The following is a 15,696-nucleotide window of genomic DNA, read 5'->3' as shown; positions in this document are numbered from 1 at the left end:
CACCACATCTTTTGTATTTACTCATTATGTCACGGCTTAATCTCCAAGCATCTTTAGGTGGGTGTTGTGCTGGTAAGGGATGCAAGGCTTAAAGGAAGGCAGGAGTTCCATGCAGGAGATGCAAGTCACAGCTGGCTGTATAGCCCTCTGGAATTTCTGTTTCCTGAGTAATCCCGATTACTGTGCAGAAAACAGCACTTCGGGCTGGGGGGCAAGTTGTGAATTCGTTTGGGTTTGCTAAGGCATTATGGTTTACAAATACCTCTTCATTGTTGGACATGTCCAGTGTCTGTCTAGTGCTGCCTTCACTAGAAAATCCCAGGGTAGGAGTTGCAGGTGGGAGGTACCTGTCCTTGCTTCCTGATTGGTATCACATTACAAAACAATTAACTGCTTGAGCAATTAAACACGAAGTTTCATTTCTTTTGCGTCTATCAGTGTGGGTTAGCTCACAGTCAGCCTAATACTTGAACATCTTTTTTTGCGTGAGTTTTAAAATTGCAGTGTTTGAATTTAACCTGCCCTTGTCCTGTTCAGCTGTACTTGGCGTGAGATTCACAAGTTAATAATGAGGACTTTTTCACATAAACCTAATTTCTTTGGGAACCAGGGTGAAAAATGAAGCCTGCATTGACATTGTAAAAAGTTGCTGTAGCTTGCTACAACTGATTACATAAGCAATGTCTTGGGACTTCACAATTTAAACCCACTGTCACAGAACATGAATGTCTCTCTTCCTTTGGAGTTACGCATTGCTATTTTGTTATAATATTTCAATACTGTGATTTACAAAAAAAAACCAAAACAAAGCAAAAAACCAACCCCCCAGGATTCTGACAGTACAATTCTCATGGCTTCTGCGGTTTTTGCATTTGACATTGACCCCAAGAAGAACAGCATGTTATATTATGTTCCCTAAAAGTTTTTGAAAAGACAATGAACCAGGAAGTTACTGTGGATGAACAGTTGATTTGATCTGTCAGAAAGTCATACAAGCACATCTCAATGGCACTCTTAGTTTAGTAATGGGAACTGCTGAAGTTTTCTTCACATAATTTTGAAAGCCTGTGCAAAAGGAGCAGCAGAAAGGATAAGAATGGGAGAGAGGAGTGGGATCAGTGAAGCTGGAAAGGCAAGATGATGGAGAAAGGGAAAGACCAAAGGATGATCTGAAGACATAAGCCCTGAATGAAGCTTAAATTTTCTTGTTCTCAGCGAAAAAATTTAACTCACGCTCTCTATTGTGTTAATGAACCAAGATAATTAAAATACTATAAATAACATACACACATAGATACCTCATAGAATATATAGATATATCTCAAACATCATAAAAATAGTTTGCAAATAACCAATATACCAAAAAAATTAGAAGGCCAAGGAGGAAAGAAAATAGTCATTAGCTGAGGAGAGATAGAGAAGAACAGGGGAAGGGAAAGAGTGTAGGGGCATGGAATTAAAGCTAAATCACCTTTATGGTAGATGTGGCTGAGAGAAAACAATGAAATATTTGAAAAAAAGATGCTTCTATTTCAAGGAAACAATTAAGAGAGACTTTACAGGGGATTTCTGATGCAAAACTGAGTTTAGTTTTGACTTTATTCTGGAAAAGTGTTTCCTTAAATTATAAATTAGGCCTTAATACATTTATTTTTGTAGTATCTTTTGTCCCTCAGTTGTTGCAACATAATTAAACATTGGCACGAGTGTATTTGCACTTGTCAAAGTTTTAAAAATCTTTATCTTAGAAACTCAAGAGTTATAAACCAACAAACCTCCATGCAGGAGTTAAACCAAATAAGTAGTAAGCAAGAACACATTTAATTAAGACAGTGTCATATGACTCTAAGAGATTGACTTACTGGTGTAAGATTAATCCTCACCTAGCCCTTGGGTTCAAAGAGATCTTGTTCTTTTCTCTTTGAGAATCATAATCCTATGAATCGATTCTGTGATAGGTTAGGGGGTTACTTGTTTTCTTCTTAAGAAATAGAAGAAATACGGCCTTCTTTAAGGTGACAGCTGACATGCACATTAGACCTTGAGTTGTTACAGAACCAGGTGGTTTGTCAGACCACAAAACCAGCCCTGAAAATGAAACAGAAAAACCCCGAAGTACCACGGGTTTGTTTTTTTCTGCTGAGCTGTATTGGGGTGGTTGCTGCTGTTTAAGCTCCCGCTGCAGGTGACATCTCTGTAAAAGTCAGCTGGTAGAACTCCCACAGCATGTGTAATTGACCCTGAGGTAACAGGTGCCCTCTGACAGTCACCCACACCACGCTGCTCTCGAGGTTTAGCTGTCGTATCCTTGTTCTGAGATTGGAAAGGACTCCGGAACCGTTCCAGTGCATCAGGAATAGTTAGCATCGCTTGTGTGCCCCAGTTGCTGGTCTCAGCTTCTCCTCTTCTGGCAGATTTGGTTGGGTTTTGACATGCCTTTTTTTTCCTTTTCCCCCCTTGTATTGTAAGCCTGGATTTACTTTATGAATGTAAAGTAAATTTATCTTTGATAGATACATAATTTTTTGGATAAATATTTATCTTTGATAGATACATAATTGCATTCATTTGCAGTTTGTTTCAAAGCTAGTTAAAGGTAATCACTGTTTAGAGTAAGTAACTGCATCCATTCATTATGTATAGTAATACCTATTTAATCAGTTTGTTTGATATTCTAGTTTTGATTACTTTTTTTTTTAAAGCCAAACCGAGTTTTTTCCTTCTGTATTCTTTAGAATGTAGTTTAAAACCATAAAAATAAAACCACATAAGCCAGATCATTTAAATGGCTGGATAGCCACTGTATTTTCCTGTTTATAACACTATAAACAAGAGGTTTGTTTTCTTTTTAACTTCTGCAACAGAAAATAAAATTACCCAAGAAAACAGCCAGACGATACCCAGCATATGAGCTCTATCTCTATGGAGAAGGGAACTATGCTGAAGAAAACAAAAATCTCCTATTGACAGGAATTCCAGTTCTCTTTCTTCCTGGGAATGCTGGCAGTTACAAACAAGGTAAGTGTTTAGATGAGTTATAGCTTTGTTATAAAAAAACTCTCGGATTTATGCACTAGGTAGTTTTCTGTTTGAAGTAGTACCAGACAGAGTCATAATGGTTGATCATATTAGTCTATGCTTAATTTCAAACAGTCAAAATACATGTTTTTTGTTTGAAATCAGTTGAATGGTTAAGATGTAATATTTCTCTGGAGCAAGCCTTTTGAAAGCCAGAAACAGTACATTTTATGCTGTCCTCTGGCAGCACTGCACCCTTGCTGTTCTTTTGATTGCAAACATCTCGTTGGTTTTGATTTGAATGATGTTTAGTGCAGTTAATGCCAAATAAAACACGACCTGAATTTGATTAGAAGAAACTGAACCATCTGTCGTCTGTGATGTAAAGGAATTACATGCTATAGAAATCAGCATCATCTAAGCTTGCCCTCTAGTTTAATTATTCCCTATATCTCTGTGTAGTGGTGTTTTTTCAGTAACATCATTTTCCCACTTTACATATGGCCTCTTCTTTTCCCCTCTTACATTTCTAGGCTCCAAATGAAAAGAAGTAATAGTTTTAAAGCATTTTTATTTTTCATTCTAAATGCCAAAGCTAATGGTACATGAAGTTTTGTGTTTCAGCGTTTACTCTGATACCTGCTATTCCTTCCAGTCTGGATTTGTCAGACTGATATTTTTGTTCCCTAAAATGTGCTTTGAGACAGTAAATAACACTCTCATGATGTTAGAAAAATAGACGTGTGTGTAGGGAAAACCAGCACAGTCTGAACCCTTACTGTGATAATTTTTCCTCATATTAGCACTAAACTTGATGATTATATTACCAGATTTCAGAGAACCTTTACAGAGTCGGGTTTTTTGAGAGTGTGCTTGCTTAGCTTATAACAGTAAAATATTTTACCAACTAGTGCTTTCAGAAAAACCATACAGACTTCCAGGCACAATAGCATCCAAAGAAGATTACAAACAGAATGATTATGAGAGGTGCCATATGGACTTTTGTGATTGTGCATCAAATATTGCAAATCTGTGAATTAATGCTGTCTCTAAAAACATGGCAGGACATCACTGTGCAGGAAATAGAATGGTACTTTCAGGGCATTTTAGGAATCAAAAGGAAATGTCTGAAGAACAAAAAACTAGGTGAGTAGAAGTACTACATGCTATAGGAGCAGTAAATATTTTAAAAATGTTCTTTTTGGAATGGATTTATGGAGACTGGCAAGAAATCATATATGCATTTCGCAAAACCTTTGTTAAAATTAATTCATATTAATCCATACTTTGTTCAGTTTTTATTGTGAGATAACACAACTTCATTCTGATGCCTAGATGAGCAGAGAAGCTGTTGCTATTGCAATTTTCTTAGGTGTTTAAAATATATTCATATTTGCTGAGCAGTGAAGACAAGTGCTGCTGCTGCCTTTGCTGGCCTTGTTATTTTCATAGAACCATTTAGGTTGGAAAGGACCTTTAACATTATGGGATGCAACCATTACCCCAGCGCTGCCACGCCCACCACTAAGCCATATCACTAAGTGCCGCATCTACACGGCTTCTAAAAGCCTCCAGGGACGGCAGCTCCACTACTACCCTGAGCAGCCTGTTCCAATGTCTGATCACTCTTTTGGGGAAGAAACATTTCCTAAGATCCAATGTAAATCTCCCCTGGTGCAACTTGAGGCCATTTTCTCTTGTCCTTTCACTTGAAAGAAGAAGCTCACTCACAACCTAACCTTCAGGAGGTTTTTATGTGTTACAGGCACTTTTGAAATGTTAATTCATCGTCTTTCATGGGCACTAAAATGGATTTTGTAAAATGTACAAAATTCAGACTTTGAGTAAAAGATGCTCTGGTTTAGTTGTTGGGTGGGAACCTGAGACTGGGAGAACTGAGATCCTGAGTTCTCTTTAGAAATCTGTCACACTTGCCTTGTGATACTCTTGTGCAATATTCTTGTTCCTTTTACCATGACCTCCAAGGTATAAGGTTATTATAAGATACTTGACCTTTTAAATATTTTTCAGTTATTTTCAAATCATTTTGGTCTTACTGCTTATTAGATATAGATAGAATTGGTGAAATGATTGACTACAAACCAGATTGATAATTCTCATCATGCTGATAATATCGGTTTGGATGCTTGAACATATAAAGTACTTCATAAATATTATTGTCCCATTTCACGAGCTTGTCTGAAATTTCACACCTTAATTTCTGTAGCAGACTTTTCTGAGAAGGAGGCTTCTGCAGTTCTCTCAGCCTGTTGTGCTCTAGGAGAATCTTGCTCCTGTGTGCTGGATTTGAGCAGACCTTTCTGGCCATCACTAGTTATTTTATATAGGCGCTTTTGGGACTTCCTCTTTTATTTTCTTCTGCTACCATGCCTTCTTGTTTGCAGCTGTTATTGTTCCCATCCTGCATTGTCTCCATGGAAACTCGGGGACAATTCTGCACACAAAAGGCTGTATTAAATGGTAGCCAGGGCTAGACAGGGAAGACAGGTCAAAAGCAAGACCTAGTAAAGCAAACATTTTCTCACTCAAGGTTTTAGATGGACAAGTGTCCTTTAGGGTTTGGTTTTGCAATCCCCCATACTTATCTTAGTGGTATTTGGCAATGTTGTCTTAGAGTTGATGGCCTTCAAAGGAGTTTTAGGAAAGCCTAGCAGTAAGAATGCCCCTACAGTTGAAATCAAGAATGCCTTCTTGTCCTGGTGGCAATAAGAAGGTGCAAATGAGATGAGAAAAGCAGCTCTAAGGTGGAAGGACATAATCCTTGATCATTGTATTAAATTTTTTCTTGACATAAAATATCTCTGCTGTCAGGAGTAAGCTGAAAAGAGATGGTTTGGTTTTGAATGTCTTTTATAAATGGCTTGAGATGAAAAATGGATTTAATGTATTGGTTTCCTAATCAATTATGTATTTATGTGTTTTTCTGCTAAAGATAGTGGTGAGCAGTGACTCTTGGACTGTTCTAATTGATGTGGTTTCTCTTTCTAGTACGTTCCCTTGGCTCCATTGCACTTAGAAAAGCAGAAGATGTTGACTTCAAGTATCATTTTAATTTCTTCAGTGTCAACTTTAATGAGGAGTTGGTTGCATTGTATGGTGGTAGCCTGCAACGACAGACCAAGTTTGTGCATGAATGCATAAAAGTAATTCTTAAGTTGTACAGGGTGAGTAGTGACACATGCTGAGTAACGTACTTCCATTTGGGAATGGAATTCTGGGCTGCCTTTCCTTCTGCAAAACTGGAGTGATGAGTAAGGGAGGGAGACTTCATAATGTGTGTGGATATTTGAAGGTGATGATAAGGCAAGAGAGAATTGTTTTTCTTTTACAGATTTTTAGTACTTGTGACAATCCCAGAGCTTTGGTGAGGTTCTGTGTTATGTTTCTAAATAAATACTTCCATACACAATGGGTGCCTTTTTCTAGTAGAGATGTAAGCATCTGTAGCTTACTGAAATATTAATATAGCATTGCTTTACATCCAGTTTTTTCTGTGAAAGTTCTTTGATGTCCTCTGTTCCTAAAAGTCTCAGAAGTTAAGATAAGTTTGAGTTTATTAAGCTTACACAGGCTATACAGTATTTCCTTTTGACCTGGATACTTCATATTAAGCACATTTTTGTGAGATAGCAAGTAAATTTTTATTCAATTTGTAAGCTTGTTAAGTTGATACTAGTTAATGTTATCCTTGAAAGACCGTAAGTTAATTTGCAGGGAGAAAAACTCTACAAGTGATAAGCACAGTTCAATGTCAAATCTGATCCTGATGTGTCTGATTGCTCTTTGTTTAAGGATCAAGAATTTGCACCCAGCAGTGTTGCAATAGTTGGGCATTCCATGGGTGGTCTTGTTGCAAGAGCGTTGCTAACTCTGAAGAATTTTAAGCCTGAACTTATAAACCTGCTCATTACACAAGCCACACCTCACATTGCACCTGTAATGCCTTTAGACAAATATCTTACCGGTGAGTATTGCACTTGTCTAATTACATTGTATTTCTTTATTGATCCTCTCAAACTTTAGTGGGGAGATTCTTGCAAATCAATAGCAAAATGTGCTGCTTTGTTTACTGTAATCAATCTGTTCCTTTGTTACTCAGGTTGTTGAGAGTGCCAGGATACTCAGAGAAAGTCAAGTGTTACATAAAATGGATTATGTGGACTTGAGTTTCTGTGCGAGGCCTGAAGCTCTCAATAATTTGTAATTTAATAGGTTGCAGGGCATGTTACTAAATTTGTAAGCTTTCCAGTGAATGACACATTTTCTTTCTTTTTTTTCCCCCTCCTCTTTTAAAACTTGACCTTTGTAAGGATTTTTATCTTTATCAAATGAGATAGTGTTAATTCTGTAGAAGGTGCTAAATTTAATGTTTTTCATACCCAAAGGTTGTGGAGGTGAGAATATAAATATAGATGTAATTACATATTTTAAAAATTTACAAAAAAGAACTTATTTTCTCCTCACCTAAATAACTGTGGCATAAAAATAAAGTATAATATTCTACATGTACTATACACTTCCTGAAAAGCTAGATTTGATTAAACTATACTGATTAAGTATGTGTTTAGTGATAATTGTGCTGCTACATGTAGATACTGAGGGAATTGGTGAAGGAAAGGGAACAGACATTAATTTTCATTATCCTCTGTGACACCCAAGAGGAATGGATTATCTTTAGCTGCTGGATTTGATTTATTGTGCTTGTATTAATTCTCCATCCTACAATTGATTTCAGTGCAATGCTTCTTCCTTACTGACTGTTTCCGGACTTCAAGTAAATCTGTGTCTGTCCTTCAAATAAACCTATGGTTTGCTAGTCTAACAATATATGTGCTCAGCTGATATAAAAAGTGTATCTGTCTTTCCTAACTGCTACCTCTTTGGGTTAAAACAACAATTTTCCTCTCTTACATGAATCAAGTGATAATCAGAGCTCAAATGTCTCTAGGGGGGCTTACATAAACCTTTAGTTAATGTTTATACAGCTTTTTTTTGTATATCAAATAGGCTTATGGGAATACTGTGATTGATTTTAATATATTTTATAGATTTTTATACAGCTGTAAACAATCATTGGATTCTAAAGGCCCAAGATTTAAGAAATTTAACTACCCTTTCTGTGGCGGGAGGATTCAGAGATTACCAAGTTCGTTCAGGACTGGCTTTTCTACCGAGATTGAGTCAACATGACAGTGCCTTATCTGTTGTGGTAAAAAAGCAAACTGTTTTTTTGGTTTTGCATGGAATTATGTTAGATAGTTATTTATGTAATGCATGTATCAGTGTCTATATGGGCAGCATAGTGTAAATAAATATGAAAATACTGCATGTGAAAACACTAAATAGATAGTGTACGGTTATAAAATCATAAATAGTTGATGTAGTATAAATGAGCTTCCACGGGAGGAGTATGTGTGGCACTGATGGGAATCATTTACCACTTGGGACTGTTTCTTCTCACCACCTGCTTGCACTTCTTCAGTTCCAGAACTCAGGTTTTATTTCCCCATGTTTTTGCAAGAGATGTGTATATGGAGAAAGGTGAATGTGCAGTATAGAAGTAGAGTGTTTTATTATAAAAGAGAGCTCTGCCTTGGCACCTTCTTTTTGCATTTGTTGTTTTTCAAAGATTTAGGAATAGGATGTTGAGGATCATCAAGTCCAGTTTTCTGCTTTTTCAGGCATCTACGCTTTCAAAATTAATCAAGAGTCATCAGAAAGTATTTAGCTTCATTGTTCCATCCCCTCTCCTTCAACCTCTTCCCTACAAGGAGAAGCTGGAAAATACTCACAAGGAGGGGGAAAAGTTGTAATTTCCAACTTCCATTTACTGCACAAGCCAGTTTTTTAATGCCTTTCTTCTGACATCTGCTAGAAATGTTATATGAAAATAGCTGCCATTCCCTTGGTGTTTACTTCCCTGTGTGTTGTACAAAAAGCTGTCTATAAATAGGCTCAGCTCAGATCCTGCTAGGCTAAGAGCATTAACTCTGCATTCCCTTTGTCCTAGTAACCCTTCTCTGCATCTGCTCTATTTTCATTTCTCTTGAGTGTTGGTGACCAGAATTTTGCATGAGATTTCATGAGTAGTGGTACCAGTTGTTTCTGGTTCGTGTTTGTTCCGTTTTGGAGATTGTGTTGTGGTTGTTATTGTTCAGTTTGTTTTTTACTTCCCAAGTGTGATTAGTGCATTAATAGTTCATAGTTTACTTGATTCATGTTGAGCAATAGGTTGATGAGCTCCATTTGTGGGAGGTGTTTTTTGATACTGTTAGTCCCTAAAATGTAATGCGTGAAATGCACTTACAGAAATTGATAGCTTCAGACTGTCCAGTTCTTTCTTCATGGTGCTCTGATGGCTCTTTCTGTTGAGGATGCCCTTGGTTTCTCAACAACAGCTTTCACTGGCATGCTGCTATTCTCATGTGCCAGGATCAGTTATTAAAATAGTAAGATTAGTCATAGAAGCAGTCTTTGAAGAAATTTTGGTAAGTTTCCTCCACTCCATTATCTGCCCTTTCACCATTAGTCTCTGCTATCTAACACAGATAACTTGGTCATTTTGTTTTATAATTTCCGTCTTACAAGTGCTTCAGTGCTTGCAAGATTTGTGACTGAAGTTGTTCTGTTGTACCCTAAGCTCTGAAACTCTTAAGATAAAGGCTGTTCTTTTTAATAATTGTGCAAATATGTTTAAATAAGGAGGGGAAGGGTTTCCGTATAATTTCAGAATGCTGAGTACTAACAAAAGCTTAACCTTTTCCTTCACCCGAACAGAGCTCAGCTGTGCCTAGAGCTTGGGCCTCAACTGACCATCTCTCCATAGTGTGGTAAGATAATGGAACAGAGGTTAATTGACTGACTGTGCATAGCTCTCTTTTCTACTGTTATCATTTTATACCATAATTTAACTTTAGTTTATTATTATGGTGAAGTCTGTTCTGACCAGTTTTATCACCCTGGATCTAATTTTACTTATTCTGTCTTCTAGGTGCAAAGAACTGATCCTGGCTACCATTAGAGCTTTTTTTGATCTCATAGATGAAAACACAAGGCAGGTCTGTATATGTGATCTCCTGTGTGTTTACCCATCACACTTTCTTCTTCCATCCCAGAATGCTTAATCAGGACAAATAGCTCCCTATTTTACAGGAAACTTTTTTGATTCTTCTAAGTCATACTGAGAAAACTTTCCATTTTGTACCAGTCACTCGAAAAATCCCATGGCTTTGTGTTGTTTGACCAAAGTGTTAATATAACAAGGTGTTAGCTCAGTTTTCATTATTGACTGCTTGATGCTTTAGAGCTGAGCTATGGGCCGAACATTTCTTCCATAAAGCAGCAGGTTCAGTTGACCTTGCACCAGGATAAACAAATTTTGTTAGCTCTGTAGCTGTGAATGTGACCTCTCGACGTGTACGTAAGAGCAGAGCCCAAGGCGTAGAAGAGGAAGGATTTCAGGTGTTCCCTCTGAGGCTCTTCAGGACAGGCTTCTCTAGTTTTTCATGCATATTTATTTTAATGTGTGATTTAGAGAGACAAAAAGAGGAGTACAGTTGTTCTGTAGCACTGACTGTGCTAAGGGGTAAAACTTTCTAGAAATCAGTTGTAATGGCCACAGTTTTGGAAAGTGGAATAAACAAAAATTAGTCCTGGAAGATTTATTTGGAAAAACTAAAACCAAACTGATCGAACAAACCAAAAATCCCAACCCCAAACAAAAGTGAATCCCAGGGTAGCTATACAGCTACTTGGATGCTTAAAATAGTCAAAGAGGTGTAGCAAGCTGGATATGTGAACTCTGATTAGTAAACCTAAAAAAATTTTTCCTAAGGTCTGGCCTAAGTGTCATTTCAGGAAGAATGCATGAGTGTCTATAAAGAAATTTTAATGGAATGGTTTCCTCGTGTTATGAAAGGTTTGGCTATGCCTTATAATATGTGTAGATTCTCTGTATTTCAGTGATGGACTATGGATGACACTTCAGAGTTTTGAATTTAGAACAGAAAGGGTACAATGTCTGCTAACAATCTCTCCTGCCTTCCACCCACAAAACTGTATTGCTAGCTGTGATCATATGATGATCTTAAATCATATGCATTGGTAAAAAATTGAAAATGTGCTCGTTTTAGATAACTGAGGATCCAAAGAAGAGAATGTCTGTACTGAATCACCACTTTGTGAGACACCCTGCAAAGATGTTTGAGGAAAATCCTGAAGCTTTTACAGGACTCACAGGTGTGTAGCAGTTTTCTTTTGAATAGCATTCAGTGATACTCCTTTGTTAATATCGTCTCACTAACAAAGTTTCAGAATACACCTTGTCCTCCTTCAGACAAACTAAAACAATATACAGGTTATAGACCTAAACAATCTGCTTTTGTTTGGTTTTGGTATTAAAGATGTTAACAGGGGTAGGTGCAAAAGTCTGTCACTTTTCTATAGCTTGGATTCTGAGGAGTGTATTTACACTAGGTTGTCCAGTAGAAAATCTCAGAAACTGGGAATAGCTGGGTGTCAAGAGGGCAGTCTAATCTACAATGGTTGCAAGAGGGATAGGCTGGGTGTTGCAGAGCATTGTGTTAGTTTTGTGCTACTCATGGAAATCCTGGATATTCAGACCTGCTTCATCAGTCACTTCCTTTTTCCCATGACATGGCAGGGTAAAATGAACAATTTTAGGGTTTCCTTGTAAAGTTCCTTCCTAAGGATCCAGAGTTAAAAGTGAGAGATTTTGACTGTGTGGGGTCTTAAGGACTAAACACAATTTTGTAGGGGCACAGCTTTATTTTGCTGAAGTGGGCTGAACCATTTGATGAAAACCATTTTATTTCAGGAATTTTCTCAGTGTAAGACATAGCAGAAGTACTAATGTAGCTTGTACTTCAGTGTCCAGTTTTGGCACCCTCTTACAAGAAGACATTTATGCACTGGCACCTCCTGAAATGAGCATGGAGCAAAAGACCACCAAAACAGGCAGTTCCTGGGGCATAGGAAATGAGGAAAGAGGCTGAGTGAACTGAGGATTTTCACGCTAAAGTGAATGCTGGGGTGGGGGGGGATCATGTTGCTGTCTTCAACTACCTAATGAAGAATTGGAGAGAAGATGAAGCTAGATTTTTCTCAGAGGTTCACAGTGACAGCACAATAGGCAGTTGAAATCCTGTTGTAACAGAAGACATTCAAATTAGCTATTAGGAAAAACTATTTCACCAGGAAGGTGGTCAAACACTGGAACAAGTGACCAGAGAGGTTGTGAAACTGGTATTTTGGGGGGAGTTGTCCTTTTTTGGGTCAGTTTTTAGCAATAAGGAAGAATTGGTTTAAATTTGGTTTCATGTTTGCTATTCCTATTTGTGGTGACTTCTTGACAGCTGAATTTCTGTGAACTTGCTACTCTGTTACATGGAAGAAAGATACAACCTCCTTGCATGACAATTGGCATTGTTTGTACTCTGATCTCTTCATTACTGTTTTATTCTTTTTCCCTAGCCATATCTTTAAACTGCTCCTATCTTTTTCTGTATGTTATTCACTTTGCTGATGTGCCTCTGCACAAGTTTCTGTATCAGCTTTCTTAAAAGGCTGACAGGAACAAAGATTGGGGCTGTTTCTAATGTTGTCTTATTAATCAGTCACCCTGTAATTATATAATTTGGTTTATTTGTTTTGTTGCCTTTAGGTTTTTGTTTCAAGATCCATGGGGTTTTTATTTTGCCATTATATTTAGTAACAGGATCCTGGGGCTTTATTGTTTTCTGTGTAACTGATGATAACTGTTGCATGTAATTGTAAGCAGTAGCAATCTTCAGTGTTGATTAAAGCACATAAAGTTTACATCCATGTATAGATAGGAGATAAGACCTCGGTGATAAGTAAAATACAGGATTTTGGATATAAGGATAATCGTTCCTGCAGTGCAGCATACTAAAATATTTATTTTTAGGAGCTTTCATGTGGATTACAGTCAAAGTCTCAAAATGGACTTACTCAGTTTACAATGTAAGTGATTTTTTTCCCCATTGTGTTTTTATGTTTGTTTTTATTTTTATTTGGGTTGTTCTGTTGGGGGGTTTTTGTGGCTTTTCTTTACTAATGACCCTTTTTTTTTTTTTTTTTTTTTTAAGGATTCTGATGGAAAATATTTCACATTTCCTCTTGCAAGCCACAGAAAATCATACAGTCATGTTTACTGTGAAAATAGTATGTTGGTGAGAAAATACTTCTTTAATGTCTGGAGTTTATTTATAAAGATGTGGGGTTTTAATTTCCATTTGCTGCAGTTTTAAGACAGTTACTGAACAGCTGTTGAAATTGCTGCCATCCATTTACAGTCACAGCCTACTGCATGTCAGAGCTACTGTTTTAGCATGTCACACTTAGTGTTCAAGATCTGAAACCTTCAGTGCCACCTGAACCCTAAATGTTTTCTTTTTGACTCTTATGGTTAGCTCTACATTACTTTGTCCTTTCATTTAGTGCAGTTCTGTATTGATGGTTCTGAAGGAAAAAGCTGGTTTTAGTGCTGCTGTGTTTTTTGCCATTAATTCTGATTTGGGAAAGCTGTTTATAGGTTTGCTTTCCCATAATAAAATTTAAGTGAGCCTGAAAGGCTACAGAGATCTTCCACTGAGCAGGGAAAGTGAGTGGAAGACAGATGAGGAAACAGCACCATCTCAGTTGTCTCCTATTGAGAGGAGACACCATAATGTGCATTTCTTGTATTTTTAGTTCAAGACATATACATTCAGCCAAATTTTTTTTCAGTTTTTTATAAGAGAATGGGTTTAATCTCTTGGCAAGATGAAGATGCATAAATAAACTTTTCAGAATCATGTGTTTTACATTAGCAGCAAGAAAATTGAGATGCTTTCCTGTTCCATCCTGCCTGTCCCTGTTGCCATCTAGTTCCAACAGCCCTGCCATGGGCTGGGACACCCTCTATTAGACCAGATGGCATTCATACCATCATTGTGAAAAGCAATTGTCTGTGCTTGGTGCTTTTCTAATTGTCCTTCTCAGTGGCAACTTCAGTGTTTACGTGTATGTTGTGATCTTAGCTGTGCTTTGACAGGATAACTTTTGCCTTTGTTATAGTGTCTGAAAGACAGGCCTAGTACAGCTTGAGAAGAGGAGGGAGGTACCAAACGATGTCTGAGAGTTGCATCATGGTGCTGTCACTTCAGAACACTTAAATTCTTGAGGGACGGAGCAGTAGAACATTAAATATCCGAAATATTCCTCTACTACTTCAAAGAATACCTTGAGATGTTTTTTTTAGTTAGGAGAGATTAAACATGATATGTATTTTTTAAAGAGAAATTATGAAAGCTTTTTGCTTAACCTTGTATTTATTCATAACTGGAAAGGGTGGCAAACTGAAGTTCTTTAAAATGGTTTCTAGAAACCCCCACCTTTCACTCTAAAGCTTCACCTGTCTGTCCTTGCAATTGTAATTGCAAGATTATAAAATCAGTCTTTCAATTATTGTCAGTTTTAACCCCTGCATTGCTTGAAGTAAAGAATCAGTATTTTTAATGTATTTATAAATGCAATCACACATAGGTAATGTATTGTTTTATGGCAATGACTTTACAGGACACAAATAGCTGGATTTATGGCTGCATGAACACTAATTCATCGATGTGGTGAGTATAAACAGTTCCTGTTCTTTATTCAAATAGGTTTTGTGAGACTGTGTTTGAATTTAAAGCCTATAAATTCCCCGCTGTAGGAAGGGATTGGGAAGTAAAATTGTTATTGTAAATAATTCATGTTTTCTGTATCACCAGGAAAACAGGAAAGAATAACTTTTCTTAAAATAGGTGGTATTCTTCTTCATGAAGCTGTATTTTTGACCTTCATAACAGTGAGGAGTCATTCCTGTTGCTCCTTGCTGGCACTCTGGGCTGGATTCCTGAGCTGGGTGGTTTGTAGCACCTGGGTGGTGCTGGTGGCCAGTTGGATGGTCACACCCAAAGAGTTGGGCTCAACAGTTCCATGACCCAGTGGAGCTCAGTGAGGAGCGCCATGCCTACAAAAGAGCTGGAGAGGGACCTTTCCCAAGGGCATGTGGTGACAGGACAAGGGTTAGTGGCTTTAATCTGACAGGGCAGGTTTAGATTGGATATTAGGAAGAAGTTGTTCACTGTGAGGGTGGGGAGGCATTGGAGCAGCTCCCCCCAGAGAGGTTGTGGATGCCCCATCCCTGGGGATGTTCCAGGCTAGGTTGGATGGGGCTCTCAGTAACCTGGTCTAGAGGGTGTCCCAGCCTATGGCAGGGCTGTTGGAACTAGATGGTTTTTAATGTCCTTTTCAACCCAAACAACTCTATGCTTCTGTTTCTTTAGACTCCTATGACAAAAGACATCAAGTGTCACTCAGAGCCTTCAAAAGAGTGGATTAAAGCATGTCTTACTTTTTTTCTTTTTTCAAAATTGCTACTGTCATATGAAAAATACTTAAAAGTGTGGGTGGTTTAGTGGTTTTGTTTTGACAGCCATTACAAAATGGATTTAAAACATTGTCTTAGCTTACATTTGTAAAATAAACTCAAAGTAAATTCAATCTACTCTTCAAATTAGGGAGAGCTTCCAGGCAAAATTGAACTAGCAGAGTATTTATCTGTTCTGGGATCACTGAGGTGTGCAGCCAGAG

General features: G+C 37.6%; 1 protein-coding gene across 1 annotated transcript in view; it reads left to right on the top strand.

The window, feature by feature from the left end:
* Positions 1–15,696, top strand: part of PGAP1 (post-GPI attachment to proteins inositol deacylase 1) — a gene marked incomplete at its 5' end in the record, with an annotated part of 32,379 nt that overhangs the window by 1,465 nt on the left and 15,218 nt on the right. Inside the window, 10 exons of the mRNA XM_082285524.1 lie at positions 2,865–3,018; positions 6,028–6,203; positions 6,832–7,003; positions 8,088–8,248; positions 9,817–9,869; positions 10,031–10,097; positions 11,172–11,277; positions 12,986–13,041; positions 13,167–13,250; positions 14,638–14,687. Coding sequence (XP_082141650.1) covers positions 2,865–3,018; positions 6,028–6,203; positions 6,832–7,003; positions 8,088–8,248; positions 9,817–9,869; positions 10,031–10,097; positions 11,172–11,277; positions 12,986–13,041; positions 13,167–13,250; positions 14,638–14,687 — 1,079 coding nt within the window. The remainder of the gene's footprint in view (positions 1–2,864; positions 3,019–6,027; positions 6,204–6,831; positions 7,004–8,087; positions 8,249–9,816; positions 9,870–10,030; positions 10,098–11,171; positions 11,278–12,985; positions 13,042–13,166; positions 13,251–14,637; positions 14,688–15,696) is intronic.

This window comes from Coloeus monedula (genome assembly GCF_965178545.1).
Source record: "Coloeus monedula genome assembly, chromosome: 7".
NCBI lineage: Eukaryota > Metazoa > Chordata > Aves > Passeriformes > Corvidae > Coloeus > Coloeus monedula.
Note: the sequence above shows the minus strand (reverse complement) of the source record. Positions and strands in the feature narration are given on the sequence as shown.